Below are 16,135 nucleotides of genomic sequence, written 5' to 3'. Positions count from 1 at the left end.
CAGGGCCACAGGAGCTGTGGAGGATCCTGGGGGCTGTCTTTTTTTTTTTTTTAACATCTTTATTGGAGTATAATTGCTTTACAATGGTGTGTCAGTTTCTGCTTTATAACAAAGTGAATCAGTTATACATATACATATATCCCCACATCTCTTCCCTCTTACGTCTCCCTCCCTCCCACCCTCCCTATCCCACCCCTCTAGGTGGTCACAAAGCACCGAGCTGATCTCCCTGTGCTATGCGGCTGCTTCCCACTAGCTATCTATTTTATGTTTGGTAGTGTATATATGTCCAGGCCACTCTCTCACTTTGTCCCAGCTTACCCTTCCCCCTCCTCGTATCCTCAAGTCCATTCTCTAGTAGGTCTGCATCTTTATTCCCGTCTTGCCCCTAGGTTCTTCTGACCATTTTCTTTCTTTCTTTTTTTTAGATTCCATATATATGTGTTAGCATACGGTATTTGTTTTTCTCTTTCTGACTTAACTTCACTCTGTATGACAGACTCTAGGTCCATCCACCTCACTACAAATAACTCAAGTTTCGTTCCTTTTTATGGCCGAGTAATATTCCATTGTATATATGTGCCACATCTTCTTTATCCATTCATCTCTGGGGGCTGTCTTAACATCCAATCCACCATGAGTCTAGGATGTCTTTCTGCAGTGTTAAGACTGAAAACTACATTTCCCAGGTTTCCTTGCAACCAGAGGGTCTGGATGTGATGCAGGTTCTGAGAATCGGGTGATGTGAGTGAGGCTTGAAAGATGTAGATAGCACTTTGGGGCTGCTTCTGCTGGCAAGAAGGTCATGGGACTGTTGGCTCCCTCTGCCCTTCCTGGCCAGTGTTCAGCATTCCCGCATCAGCTTCCCGAGGGACGAGAGGCAAAGGCCTGGGAATCCATGTTTTGCTTGTGTGGCTCTAGGAGAAAGTTCAGTTGTGGTGGCTTCCTGATCTCTGGATCTCAGCAAAGGCAATATGTTCAGTGGTTCCAGGGGTGGCTTCCTGAATTCTCATCTTCCTGAGTGGGAGAGGTAGTAGCTCTCCTAGTGGGTCCTATCTGCTGTGATCCGGGAGTCATCCCAGTCTAGAGCATGCTCTTCAGTCCTTCCAACAATTTTAACAGTGTTTAAATCCCCCTCTGCTGAAAATACTGTGGTGGTTTCTGTTGTCTGCAACTGACCTCTGATTTGATACAAAATCCACTGGAGAAAGGATATTCAAGAATAAAGGGCTAATCAATAATTCAAAAGCTGTCAAAAAGTCAAGATGAGGATTTCATGCATGCGTGCAAGCATCCATCCATTATAACAATTAACATTGCTAAGTTCCTAATGGGTACCAGCTACCACACTGGACATTTGGGAATACTGTACAAAGATGAATAAAAGTCTTCCCCCTCAAGGATTCAGTCTAGTGGGGGAGAGAATCATGAATATAAATGTAATAGATTGTGGCAAGCACAATGATAGAGGCATATTCAGAGAGTTAGCATTAGAAAAGAGGAAGGGAACCTAACCTAGAGTGAGACTCTGGGAGGAAAGTAGGTTTCTTGGAGGGAGAAACACAAGCTGAATATTGAAGGATGAGTCTTTTTATTTAGTTAATAAATACGGAATGCTTACTATGGGTTAAGCATGGTGCTAAGATCTTTATATGCTAGACCTCATGGAATCCTCCAAACATTCATATGAAGTGGAGAGTATTATTAGCAGAGGGAACAGCATGAGCAAAGGCAGGGATGAGAAACACTGTTCCAGCCAACACCTGAAGACAGGGCCCCATCTCCCACCCTCTGCAAGACGGTAGGAGCCCAACTTTGATAAGACAACAAACCCAGATGAGTTTCTCATGGACCAGCGCCTCTCTTCCAGCTTTCTGTAGTTTTTCACCTCTCTGGCTCTACTGAGAGCCTCCTCAGCCTCCTTATTCCCTCATTCTCCCCTTAAAACTCTGTTTTAGATTTGCTTTTATCATAATATACCACCAGGTAGTGATGTTATGCAGGAGGAAACATATAGCCTTAGCTGCCAGCTTTTACTGGAAGGTATCTACCAAATGAACTTGTGACTGGTGATTAAATTGGCCTAAAACAGACTGCAATGTTGTGGAAAAGGAAACTAAAAGCCCATGCACCCTCATTCCGTGGAGAGGGTCATATTTGATCCCTGAGACCTTCCTTTAATGTAGTGCCTACTGAGGATCTCTTTAAGATCAGCAGGTGAATACTGATCTTCAAGGGCTGGACAGAAAGCATTCTAGCCATTGTAAAGGTCAAGGTCATCCTCTGGCAGTGTAGTTAACAAAACAGAGTTAACAATTTTCTACCACTTCTAATTAAAACTTGATTACGTAGAGGCATTCAGTTTGCTAATGATTGCTTAAGTTAAATATAAATGAAAAAAGGAAAACCTAGCCAAAACAGAACTCCTGCTCTAAATTTGAAATCAACCTATTCTGTATGCCTGTTCAGAGGAAGCTGGTTGAGGTTAAATGAAGAACAATTTGAAAACTCAAGAATCAACCTAAGTGAAGTTATAACATATGAGAAACCTAAAAGTAAAAATATGTTAAACACATTTTATTTGGTGTTTCATGCTAGGTCGATTAAAAAAAAAAAACAATTTGGTTGAACAGATTTTTCTTTTAATATGACTATGTGTACATGGACAACTGAGAATAGGGAAAAACCCCAAATTAATGTTTTTAACAAATTACAGCTGTTACTAAAGACGGTATGCTTGGATTTTAAGGAAATGGTCCAATAAATGAACAGCCCCTCATTCAATCTAATCAATCCCACTTTTAATAAAAACACATTCTAGGGGCAGAAGTTTACCTTTTTTAAACACTCCATAATAAAAAAATGCGTTCCCTCAGTGTTCTCTCTCCTTCAGTATTTAGTTATTAGTAGTCTCTCAAATGGTAAAATAAAATTGAATTTATATGATCAAATGAAAGTGCAAGTCTGTACAGCCAAGCTCAGCAGCGAAAGCGAAGAAGGATGAAGGGTGAAAGCTGATGGGTGCCCCGCAGAACAAGGACCTTCATGAAGGTCTCATCCTGCAGTGTCCTGGGTGCCAAACGCAGTCCACATGCCATCATTTTTTCATTGCTCTTAAACGAGCAAAACCAAATTCTCTTTTTTATTTAAAGAAATATTAAATCTTTATTCTCCCCCACCTCCAAATAATTTGTGATCAGGTAAGGCAAAGGTAAGTCCCATCATCACTGGGGACAGCAGCAATAAACAGACTTCAGAAATAGCCCTGAATCATCAACAACATTCTCTCATGGTAACATAAGGAATGCATCTCATAAATCAAATTCTGCAATGTTGTCACATTGTTCTAATTTATTTGATTAGTTTATCTGAAAAAACTTTATAAATACATTATTTAAGAGGACAGTAAATTATTTTCTTGCTCTGAAAAAATAATGTTTTTTTTTTTCACATTTTAAAATTGTTGAGTATGTTTTGCAAAAGGAGATGCAAGAAGAACGGGACAGTGGGGTTTGCAGAATGTCCATGTACAAGCTGCATTTACAAGAACCTGGTAATCTGCCTCTACAAATAGAGCTCTTCGCTCTATTAAATAATATTTAAACAAACAGGCTTCATTTAAACATCTCTCCTATTCACTCTACTTGTTGAACCAAGAGGTACTCATATTTCAAGTATTACACTGTAAAAGGTAAAAATTTTTGTGCCAATTTTACATGTTAGCTTTTAAAGTCCAAAATATCTATGTGAAAAATCATGCCTACTCGGCCCATTTCTTTTACAGCCAAATGCTCTCATCTTTTAGAGAATGCAGAAAAATACTGATTTCCTAAGAAGGAGCACACTGGAAAAAGCCATTTTAAAGTACTGAAGAACAAGGGAGGATTTCTTTTTCTCTATTGGCGAAAATTATTAGAAAAGCTATCCAGTCTATTGTCTTTAGCTGGTTTTAATAAAGTCTTTTCAAAATGATGGTCAAGAAATCTTTAGAAAACTGGAGGAAGGGGAGATGCTCCTTTGTAGCATGGAAGGAATTCCATTAATTGTAGAAATTCTTATTAAATTTCTGCTTTGGTTCTTCAGAAGAAATGCTCATATAACTTCTATATTAGGAGACAGAAAAAAGAACAGATTAATATGACATCTATCTAAAATCTTAAAGAATACTACAGTAATATCTTACATTCCTAAAATTTTACCATGCTTTTATATACATTGTCTTATATAAGAATAGGCAATTTTATCAGGATCCGTGGTCTTATATGTAAGTGAATTCTACCACTAGCAGGAAAACATGTCCTTTTCTTTAACTTAGACTATATATCATTTCCTTTTCCAAACTGCGTAAGTCAACTGTACTTTTCTTTGAGAATACGGACTTTACATTCATTTGTCTTGAATCCTCAGTACCTGATACTTCGGGTTCCAACCATATGTTGGAGGTTAAATAAATGTTGGTTGATAAGTAGTCATGACCACAAAAGAACCCTAACACCACTTAATATCACAGACAATGGACTATGTTCCTAGATAAGGTATGGAAGAGTGAGAATGAAATGACAGGTACATCAAAAGGTGATTTAAAGCCTGGTGAATGAAGCAGGAAGTCATCTGAATGTTCCTTCCATCTCTCTGAATCTGTGACATGACAAAGCAGGAAGCTGCACCAGGAATGTTTCCACCAACACACAGGTAATCAGATTGTTCTCAAAGGCTTAAGAGTCAGAATGTCAGGCTTTATAGCTTCCATTGACAGCTGGACCTTCTTCCTTTTACAATCTAGAAAAGTAGATCACTAAAGGGAAGTTACACTCCCCAGGTCAGTATATTAGAGAAGGAAAAAAGACTAGCTTCATTTGGATAGGAGGTTCAAAGTTGGCTTTTCCAACCAGTTTTAAAGTGGGAAATATGTTAAAAGTGCACAGATGGAATCTAAATGACAAAACAATTTGACCACAAATAATGCTTTACCGACTCATCTATAAACATCCTGAATTTGCTTGGCTCTCTTCATAACAGTATAAAAAGATGCTGGTCAATACATGAAAGTGAGGTGCTGGGAGAGAAGCTGATAGAAATCAAAGAGGTTTGAAAAGAGATGGAGCTGGATTATCCCACTTGTTCTTGACAATGACGGGACTGTGCTGTTGAGTTACTATGAGCACTGCGTTGGTAATTTTTTTATGTTGTTATTTCTCTGGGTCCTGTAAAGCTATTGTTCTTTTTGCACAGTGACTTCAGGTTAAGTGTGAGTTTCAGAGACAGGGTATAAGAAAGTCACTTGCAGTTTCAACAGCTACGGTCACTCAACAAGGGATGGAAGGCCCTTGGGCTCAGTACGCTCCTAGTCTGGAATATTAGTCGCATTACCTTAAATTGTAACTATCTTACTACATTTAAAAAGGACAATAGTATATTATCCCAGGTTGCTAAACCCAAACGAGAGAAAAATGGTGGGAGAACATGTTGGCAGTCTTAAAATATCTGAAGAGCTGAGAAAGATGGAATAGAAACCAAACAAACCTTTTCTCTAGTGGACAGAACTAGGTTCAATGGCCACTCAGTTACGGTTGTTTGTCTTAATATGAAGCGTGTTCTGGGCACGCAATATGAAGCACTGCCACTGGGCAATGAGTGCCGCTCCATGAGGAGAGGCCCATGGATACCCAGTGGGTGCTGCGGACCGAATTTCTACACTGAGTGGGAGAACAAGAGGGGCCCTAGAAGTTGCCCAACCCAACTCAAAATTCAACTTCTAATGACCCATGCACAATCTCTTCCACGTGGCTTATTTGGTCCCTTGAAGGACAAAGTGTGCCACAGTCACACAGCAGAAGGTTCATTCCCTCTTGGGTGTCACATATTTCTGATGATTACTGAAGGGAGTTCGAGGCAAGCTTACCTGCTGTCTGTTGTGTTTGAACACCATCTACCTGAGGCAGGGGCCCAAGTGTCCCTTCATCACCAAAGGCCAAAATAGGATTCAAAGGAATGTCTGGACTCTCGCTGTTGGTGACATCTAATCTGGGTGGTTTAGATCCAACGGGTAAATTTATAATTTCTTCAAAATTTTCATTCTGAACTGATATTCCATTTTCATTTGGTTGTTTTTCCAAATTGGGAGTACTAGGGAGTTTGAAAAATCAAAATCAAAAGGAGTTAGTATTAAAACTGGAAAACATTTTTAGGACAAACTGTTTTATAATAAATACTTTTATAATCTTACAGTCGAAATGTTAGAATGATTGACCTCATCATTACTAACAAAAATGGTGAATTCTGACATATTTGTACTTTAAATTCTTATTTAAAAAAACAGCTTTTTAAACTAAAACTAATCAAATGGACCAATTTATCAATTAGAATAGATCCTCATCATCAACAGTTCTACATATATTTAACATGCCTGTCTACTGCAGGCATTTTATATCTCTTTGTCTTATAAAGAATAGCCCTTATTAGGATCTTTACTTCAAAGATGAGGGGATTATAGAGGGGCATAATTTGCACAAGTCACACAACTACTGGGAGACAGTCCAGATTGAATGTGTGATCTCTGGTCCTATGTTTTTCTCATAATGCTATTTTTTATAGTCCCAGCTATTCAAATTCCAGCCCTTCCTGGATGTCTCCAGCTTTCTAAAACATGTGCATAATTTTATAGGTAAATTGTTGAAGACCAACCTTCTCATCTTTGCCCCTTAAATCTGCCTCTGACCCCACCTTGATTCTTATTAATTCATGCTTAATATCTTGGATTTTTGAGATACATTTAACTGGCCAACAAATTCTTAGTTTCTACCTATAGTTTCTCTTAGGGTTTTTTTTTTTTTTTTTTGGCTGCGTTGGGTGTTCGTTGCTGTGCACGGGCTTTCTCTAGTTGCGATGAGCGGGGGTTATTCTTCGTTGCGATGCGCAGGCTCTAGGCGCACAGGCTTCAGTAGTTGTGGCACACAGGCTCAGTAGTTGTGGCTCGTGGGCTCGGGAGTTGTGGCACACGGGCTTAATTGTTCCACGGCATGTGGGATCTTCCCGAACCAGGGATCGAACCCGTGTCCCCTGCGTTGGCAGGCAGATTCTTAACCACTGCACCACCAGGGAAGTCCCTCTCTTAGGTTTTTCACTCCCTTTACACACTCCATAACCAAATAGGCAGGCTGTTAGGTTATATGTTCATTATTATGCTTTACAATGCAGCAAAACAATGCCTGTGCACCAAATGAACGCTAGATTAATTTTATTGTTCACTTGATCTGACTGCAGCAGTAAACATATTTGCAAACTTCATAATTTGTTCAGTGGCTCATGTATAAAAAATGACCCTATTTGACAAAATTCTAGAGTTAAAATTTTCAAATGGAAAATATTAATAAAACTAAAAATGTGAAACAAAAATTGTGATGGTTTTAACTTCTAATACACACTCATCATAACCAATGTTTATCTGTAGACAGAGATCTATGGACGAGATCAGAAAGTCAGGTCTCTATTGTCAGTAATGTCAACAACTTGAACTTTAGTAAGTTAGTCTTTTTCCATCTCCTTCCCAAATGGTGAAAATTAAGCTAGTAGACATCTAATCTTTCCATTGTTCTTTTTTTTTTTTTTTTTTTTTTTTTTTTTTTTTTAGGAATCTTTGCTTTTTTTTTCCCTATTGAGGAAACAGTTTACTTTCCCCAGTCAGTGAGATACATTGACTTTGTGGAACATATTCTAAAACATTTCTGATTTGGGTATTATGGTATTTTTTGTTAATTATTAAATCCTTTCTTCTAGAAAAGAAATAAAGACGCCTGACCTAAGTGCTTCACAAGGTATTGCAGGGTATGTTGAAAATATTATTTGTAAAAGTGCCGTGGAAGAGAACATAAAAATATTATACAGATTCAGACTATAATGGTGCGTTTCTGCTATTTCACTAAGGAGGGGAGAAGAGGCCCAGCATCACAGTAGCCTACATTAGCGCGCGTGCACTCGCGCACACACCCCCTCCTAATACCTGCCGTTTAGTGCTTGCACTGCCACGCCCATTCTCCTGCTCTTTCCCAGTACCAATGGGCTTTCTGTAATCAGGGCAAGAGTTTTGGTTCTCATCCCAGAGAGATTTTTAAGTAGAAGTTTTGGCAAAAGAAATGCATCTTCAAAGCCCTTGTTCCTTGACCACGTCAACTCCTGTCACCTTCCAGGCCTGTGTGTGCTGACAAGTTGTAATGGCAATGCCAACCCCAGGCCTGAATCAACAGCTGACCTCATTTTCCCCTCCCACTCTTACCCAACCACCCCACCCATTCTTACTTGTTAGCAATTAGAGGAATAATCATGCCCTATGCTTTGGATGACCAATTATTAAATGTTCAGAGGACACTGACCAGCAGAAACTGTAAAACTGCAGCTGAAGTTGCTGGGGTTAGGGTTTATGGATCTGTGTGTCCTCTTAAGATACAAGTACCGGCTTTTGAATTCCCCTTCTTTGGCTGCTCTCTGGAGGCTGAAGTTGGATGCAAGACTCTTGAAGATATGTTTCAGGTTCTTATACAATGATTAATCACTTGATTTTACCACGGAAGAGAGTCAGCTAAAGTATAAGCTAATTTTACTCCTCAGAGAGGATTATCAGTGGCTTAAAAAACCTATCCCTCGTTATAATAATGGGGTTCTCTGTGGTACTTTTTATCCTTTTCTAAAAATCTCTGACATCAGTGAATTAAATGCCATAAATTATAGTAGTTGGAAATGAGTATATTATTTGAAAATCAAACTATAACTAAAAAAATGAAATATCACTTAATATATCTCTTAGGTAATTATGACAATAAATTTATTGAACATAATCAAACGCTTATTAAAATCTCTTGTAGGAAATGGGCAAATTTAAAAAATTTTTACTGTCCCAGAAAGTTATACATAGATACCTTATGACTTACAGACATCTTAGGATGTCTATCTTAGGACAACTTGTCTTCTCATGGCTTCCAACAATACAAAATGTTGTACAGTACGTGTTTTTAGATTAAGAAAAAAATTTATGTATATCAAATCATTATGCCATATACCTTAAGCTTATACAGTGCTGCATGTCAATTATATCTCAGTAAAACTGGAAGAAAAAAAGATCTTAGATCTTAAAAGACATTTTTCTATCTATTAAAAAAGTTAATTTGAGGAGCTTCAATTCTCTTATGGTAGCAAAGACTCTGGCATTAGACACAGAACTCATAATTCAGTAAATTCTGATAATTAAAAAGTTGCAGCTGAAAAATTTGAACATTATTATAAATATTTCTACAAGTTCTCTATGACTGGATTTTTAGGCACAGGCTATGACTACCCTTAATTTTCATTTTTGAGAGCAATCTTACAATGCTGTCAGTATAAATGCAAAGGAACAGAAAAGCAATCTTTCTTTAACCCACACTTCTTAACTATTGTTAGCAACCATTTGTTTCCTCAATAAGAAGCTCTACTACTAGTAAAAGAAATATTGGCATCTAAATTACTTTTACTAAGGAACAAACCTGAGACTCACTATAATATTATATACAGTGAAAATACAGCTGCTGTATATCATCAAAGGGTGTGAAGATGGTCCAGGATCATGCCAAATACATACAAAGGAAAGTAACAAATTATTCCCTGTAATTTTTTTTAATAGCCACACAAAAACCTCACCATCATATTTAGAGATTCAAGAAAAAAAGACATTTTCCTTTTCTCAGATTACAGAATTACTAGCTCTACCAAACATTAATGAACCTAAATAAATCTTCATGTTAAAACTCAAATTCTGTCTGGCCCCAGAAAATTCTGGTGGGATTGGTGGGGCAAAAACAGTCGTGCTTTGCTCTAATGTGCATCAGTAAGAAAGGCCGCAGTTGTCTAACTCACCTCTCCACAGTCACTTCTGATTGGGGTGAGGTAACCACATGGGGGCTGGCTACTGGTTCTCCTTGTCCTGGAGAGTTTGTCATATTTGGAAGTGCAGACACCGCTGGACATGGCAAAGAAGATGGAACAAAGGGTTACTACAACTCTACTATCAAACCTAAACCCCAGGAGCCAGAATGCCTGGATTTATGTCCTGGCTCTGCTACTTACCAGCTGTGTGACCCTGGGCAAGCCACAAACGCTCTGTGCCTCAGTTTCCTCATGGATAGTAATAGTACCTAACTCATAGGCTACTGTGAGAATTAAATGTATTAACACATGCAAAGTACTTAGAACACTGCCCAGCACATTGTAAGGGTGGAAATCAGTGCTGTGATTATTTTTGCTTGCACCAAATTGGCTTTGGACAAAAAAGTATGTAATACTGAAACCAAAGCAATTGATGAAGATAACAGTAAGTTGATCTGGTCAGGCCGATGCTGAACAAATTATTACTGAAATATTTGGAGCAAATCACCATGAAATACCCTAAGTGATTAAAAATACTTTGGAAAACTCAGTTTTAGTCCCACTTAAGAATGGTGGGGATTTCATGCACGGAAGGCCAGTGAATTGTACCTAACTGTGCTACCTAGTCATTCAATATTCCCCACTGGAGTCTAGCGTGAGCAAACAATATTGATGACTGACTTTAAAATCTGGGCCAGGTTTACGTAAAGTCTTAAGAAGAGACTAATAACTTACAAGCTGCCAAAATTTGCAAAGCTGGTAATAGGAATCTTCTGAGAAGACTTCTGATAGGTCTGCAAACTCACCTGCCTGCCCAGCCTAGAATTCTCTTTGGAGCACTGGTGGTACCATTCAGTCCTCAACCAAATGTGGGACCAGGAGAAGAGGAACATGTGTTAGATAATCCTCAGGCCTCGTTTTAGCACTATTAACTCAAACCAAATTTATTATGAGAGTTGATAAACACAGGTGTGATGACTGACAAGTTTCACCTTCCTTCTGGCCATTGTTCATTCTCGAATTGAAGTACAAAGAATAATCGAAAGAATTGATAGGGGAATAGCAGGAAGAAGACAGATGGAAAAACAAAAAACCAACAGGAGCCTGGCCATGTACAAACTACAGCATTAGCTCCTCAAATAATCCTGGGTTGGTGCAATTTACATCCTAAAATGCTCATTCTGATGACTTACTGGGTGCCAGGCCTGCTTTAAGCCTACATGTATTACAACATTCTTGGAGGCAACCTGTTACAAATGCAGTGGGGTTAACATGCAACCGTTAGGCTATTCTCCAAACAAATATAATTAGGGCATCTTTAAAAGAGAATGAAAAGCCCCACACTGAAGGGATTATGACACAGAGGAACTCGGATAGCCTCTACGGAAGTAAAACCAAATCCCCAAATACCCATATTTTACATTTGAAAACCCCAGAACAGAGAATGTTCTTTCACATAAATCATTTCATTTGATCTTTACTCCGGTCTATAATAAACAGTAAAAGAAACGGAGGTATCTCTGGCCCTTTCTTTTCATATTGATACTGCAGATGAGGAAAGAGGAAGACTGAATAATGAATTATCGACCAACCACCTGTATGTACAATCATGAAGACCACGTGGAATCATGGAAGGAGCCAAATTACAAGCTGGTGATTTGGACTCCAGCTGTGCGAGCTGGGCCTGTCACTCAACCTGAGTTCTCCTTGTGGGTAGGGACCTCGGCTGACCTGTTCACACTGAATCCTAGCACCTACAAAAGGGCCTGGCACACAAAAGTTTTCTGAAAATGCCTGCTGACTCCAAGATAAAGCATCTCCTATCTCACAGGCCTGCAATGGAAATTAAACAAGAAAATGTATGCAGATGTATCTGACACAAAGAAGGCATTTAATAAATATTAGTTGAGTCTGAGTACTAAAACACTAAGATAAATTTTACTTTTATATACACCAAATTTGGTTTAAAATCACCAAGAAATTAATCATCTTTGTCCAAAGCCTATGGCATATGAACAACTTTCTAATGAAATTTCAACAAATTTCAAATTTTAACTCTATTCTGAAGTGAGAACTAAAAGAAATAACATTTAAATCCTTTCCTGAGAAATGCCATAAGTACAAGTTGTCAAAATGTTTAAATTTAATGTCCTTAATAGCAAATATAAACACAGATTCCTTTAGCAGATAGTAAATGACAAATGAAATTTAATTTTATAAACTCAAAGAAAATTCTTCTAATCGTGTGTGTATATACACATATATGTGTGTATACATATCTATAGAGGCATACACACACATAGATGTATACAGAGACATGTATATGATATAAAATGACTTAAGATATTAAATACTCCATTAGAATATAAACAAATGTGAAAAAAATCTGCTAGAAATGCTAGAGATTTTTAGATAAAGGGGATTATTTGTGGACTAGATGAGAAACACCTAAGCTTCTGTGAGTCAATGAGTATTTTTATTTTAAATCAATGTTTATCTTGACCTCCATAGAATAAATTAAAAAATTCTATATTTGAATTGATTTGAGTTCACTGAAATAAATACCTGCTCCTCTAATGAGCGCTCCCTTGGTTATATCTCCATTTCTCTGATCAACCGTTTTCTAACAAAGAAAAAAAAAAAGACTTTTTAATGTTAAAATTACAAATGAAAGTAAAAAAAAAAAAGCCATTAAGAACAGTTTTTAAAAAGGCCATCTCAATACCTTATCTGAAGCTTCTGTTCTTCTGGTTCTTTTCATTATCTCCTCAAGTCGCTACAAAAAAGGCAGAATTAAGCAAACAGATCAGATATGGAAAGAAAGCTAGCCTGGCGCATTTCACTGACTAAGCAAATAGCAGGGCATTGAAACATGTCTATTACTTTGGGAAAATATAATTGTCTTTGTCTTAACTGGAGTTACTCAAAGAAGTTGAAACTGGCTTAAGCCGCATGAATTGGAAGCAACTGTTTTTGGTGAAGCCTGAAACACCAAGAGCGATTTCTTTGGAGGAGAACATTAATACTGAGAGCTACTTTAGTTAACCTGGAATGGGCAGGACACTTTTGTTTTCTGATGGCAGTGAGCTAGTCTCTTGGTCTGGAGCCGCCTTCAATCTAGGCAGCATCAGAGCAGGGTGGGCGCCAGGCTGCGGGGGCGGATGCAACTACCTTCTTCCTCTCCAGGCGCTCCTGCTCTTCTCTCTGGAAATGCTTCTCCCGTTCCTGCCGGACCCTCTCTGCTTCTTCCCGAACACGAGCTTCTTCTTCTTTCTGAAAACGGAAGTCGGCATGTGCTTCTTAACACACAGTCTGGCTTTGCCCGCTGCGCCAAAGTCCCGGGGCGCCCGAGGACGGAGAACGCGAGGACCACGAGCGCGCACGGGGGAGACACGAGCACTCCCAACCACACGCTCAACAGCTTCCTCTTCTCATCTGGGCTGCCCCTTGCCCCATCTTGAGCCAGGGCTGCACCGCCCTGCTTCCCGGGCGGGGCCCGGACCCCCCCACCCACCTACCTGTTTCTGGATGCGCTCCATCTCCTCCCGCTCGCGCCGGACCCGCCCCTCCTCCTGCCGCCGCAGCTGCTCTTCCCTCTCCCTGGCTTGCTGAGCTTCCAGCTGGCGGGCCTCCTCCTCTCGGCGGGTTCTCTCTTCAGCCACCCTTTGGGCCAATTCTTCTCGCTTTTGTCTGGAAAAAGACAAAACAAGACAAAGATACGTGAGGGGACTTCCTTGGCAAGGCTCGGGCGAGTCTGTGGTTACCGCGAGAACAGTCTGTTGGGAGGTCTGGCCAACAGCATCCACTGATACATGTGAAGCCACCCTCTCTCCCTCCTTCTCCCCTTCCCAGCCTCCTGTTGCCTCGTGGGAAACAGAAGCAGAACGTATCCACTCATATTCTGAGGAGAGCTTGTTTTTTTTTTTTTAAAAAAAAGATCTGCAGTATAACCATAAAGGCTGAGATTTGTTTAATCCAATAATGTGACTTTTTAGTAACGAATTTAACGCTCCCCGCCAAATCTCTGTAAGTAAATAAAGGTTATAATGTTCTGTTTCAGTACAGGGACAAGGTGGGCCATGTAAGCTCCCTGCTGGGACCAAGGGTAGGGCATGTCCAAGATGGCGGCCCAGCACTGGGGCTGCCGTCCTTTCCGGAGAGGCAGTTCTGCTTATTTGAAGAACAATTATATTGACATTAGCCTTATTAGGTCCAGAAGGGAGCCAACTAAGCAAACTGCCCCTGGCATACTGTCTGGCAGGCAGTCATGGGGCACTTAACTGTCTCACGCAGCTACCCTCTGAGAAGAATACTATCCGGAAGGAAGAAAACATGAGCTGTTATGCAGCTTTAAGATAATTAGAAAGATAATGAGGAAACGTGGAGATGAGAGATATGTTAAATAAAAAATTAAGACTGCACAACTGTACCTCTACTGTGGTTACAATTATGCAAATCTATGTGTGTATGTATATATTTATGCATGTATATACACCCACACCCTGTTCAGAGACTGCAAAGGGTGACCCAAAAAGTACACAATTATTGAAATCTGGTAAGAATATGGATGATTTTTTTTCTTTAAACCTTTCTCCTTCGAAAACAAAACAAAAAACCCCTTCTCCATCAATTTTGTTGTACTGTCATTATAATAAGAAAATGTGGCTTAAAAAAGTCGCTTAGTGCTCAGGGGAACACCAGGGGAGACTAATTCTGAAACAACTAAATAGATTCACCTTCAACACTACTATTACCTCTTCTCTCTGACTGAAGACTTAATCCAAGGTGTCACTAGGGTGTCACTGAGCAGTGTCACTCCTTTACCTTTCGAGCTCTTCCATCTCCCTCTTCTCCCTTTCCTCCTTCTCCCTCTGCTCTCGGGCCAGCCGCCTCTTCTCAGCTAGCAGCCTCGTGGCCTCTTCTGGGTCAGTGGTGCCCGCAGAGGTCTTCAGAGAAGCACTGGCAGTCACAGTGGATGACGGGGCCGGAGTGGAGGCTGGAGCGGAGGCTGGAGCGGAGGCTGGCGCTGAGGCTGCCTCCGGAGCAGCTGTACAAACAAGTACAAAGAGAAAACCAATTGGAAACAAAAGCCAAAGAACAACACAAAAACTAGCATCCCCCGCACCCCAGGCCTCGAATTCATCGCTATAAAAGAAAAGGGAATGTTTATTACTGCGCGTTCTCACGGTTTCACTGTATTCTATCTGTAACCGGGCAACAGATAACAAAAAGACGTGTGTGTAAGTGAGACATCCGAAGCTGACACTCTGTCACCAAGCCTTATTTTTATACAAGTTAAATCAGTTAACAACATATATCTAATGTGTACTAAGTATAGAGCCTCATGTTAGGTTCTCTGGGAAGTTATACCCCAGGAAAAAAGAAGATGAGAGCTTCCATTTGCCTTTCATTACGTTAAAAAAAAATTCCTTCTCTTTAGTGACTATTCATCACTAGAGGACTCAAGCCTTTCTGTGACCATGTCCCGTGTCCATACCACAAGCCCGGACTCAGGCTGGAAGAGACCAAGGAAGAGGTCTCTTATGTCTACGCAGAGCTGTCTCCAGGTCTGAGGAGGGAGCCAAGAGCCTCTGCGGGAGCCGGCACCTGTGCTCCTTAGACACTGCAGGTCTCCACTGCCAGTTCTGATGCCAACATGCAAGATGAGAGTAGTTCTCTGACCTTATCTGGATTCAGGAAAAGGACCTAGGGGGCTGGTGCCCCCCCTCCATAGGCACCATGGTGAGGTGTGATCCCTGGCACCTGACCACTCCAGACCCTCCTTTCAAGATCTACATTTCTCTTGCTGCTCCCACAGATTTTTCTTTGCCCTCAGGACACTTTTTTGGCCTTTCTCTTCTCCCTCTTTCCATGCAAACAGGTATTGGACTCTTCTATTCCCTTACTATACTATCATTTGTCTTGAGTCACTATTCTTTCTTTGCCCCCCACCCTCTATCTTCAAATTAAGTCTTAAAGAGAAAACTCTTGAATGAAGACAATTTTCAACAAGATACATTGAATTTCTAGTTCCAGGTGATTTTAAACTTCTAAACAGCATCTGGTTAACCTGGTAGAGATGAGATCCACTGGGTCTTTTGGAAAAAATTCTGACCTCTGTCAATCACATACGCTAAGCCAGTGGTCCCCAAACTCCAGTACACACAGGATAACTGCCACTCTATTTTATCTGGCAATCCTGCACAAGAGTCAACAGATGAGCTTAGTATCCTTCAGAGTC

At 40.1% G+C, this 16,135-nt stretch overlaps 1 protein-coding gene across 4 annotated transcripts in view; it reads right to left on the bottom strand.

Annotated features, from left to right (window-relative positions):
- Nucleotides 1–213: 213 nt before the first annotated feature.
- Nucleotides 214–16,135, bottom strand: part of MAP7 (microtubule associated protein 7) — a 165,679-nt gene continuing 149,757 nt past the window's right edge. For all 4 annotated transcript variants that reach the window (XM_007190921.3, XM_007190919.3, XM_007190920.2 and 1 more), the window contains 8 exons: nt 14,719–14,941; nt 13,413–13,584; nt 13,066–13,167; nt 12,620–12,670; nt 12,460–12,517; nt 9,886–9,988; nt 5,903–6,126; nt 214–4,103 (listed from right to left, as the gene is read on the bottom strand). In XM_007190921.3, the coding sequence (XP_007190983.1) occupies nt 4,093–4,103; nt 5,903–6,126; nt 9,886–9,988; nt 12,460–12,517; nt 12,620–12,670; nt 13,066–13,167; nt 13,413–13,584; nt 14,719–14,941 (944 nt within the window). In that variant the 3' untranslated portion in view covers nt 214–4,092. The remainder of the gene's footprint in view (nt 4,104–5,902; nt 6,127–9,885; nt 9,989–12,459; nt 12,518–12,619; nt 12,671–13,065; nt 13,168–13,412; nt 13,585–14,718; nt 14,942–16,135) is intronic.

Source organism: Balaenoptera acutorostrata, chromosome 14, assembly GCF_949987535.1.
Source record: "Balaenoptera acutorostrata chromosome 14, mBalAcu1.1, whole genome shotgun sequence".
NCBI classification, from domain to species: domain Eukaryota; kingdom Metazoa; phylum Chordata; class Mammalia; order Artiodactyla; family Balaenopteridae; genus Balaenoptera; species Balaenoptera acutorostrata.
Note: the sequence above shows the minus strand (reverse complement) of the source record. Positions and strands in the feature narration are given on the sequence as shown.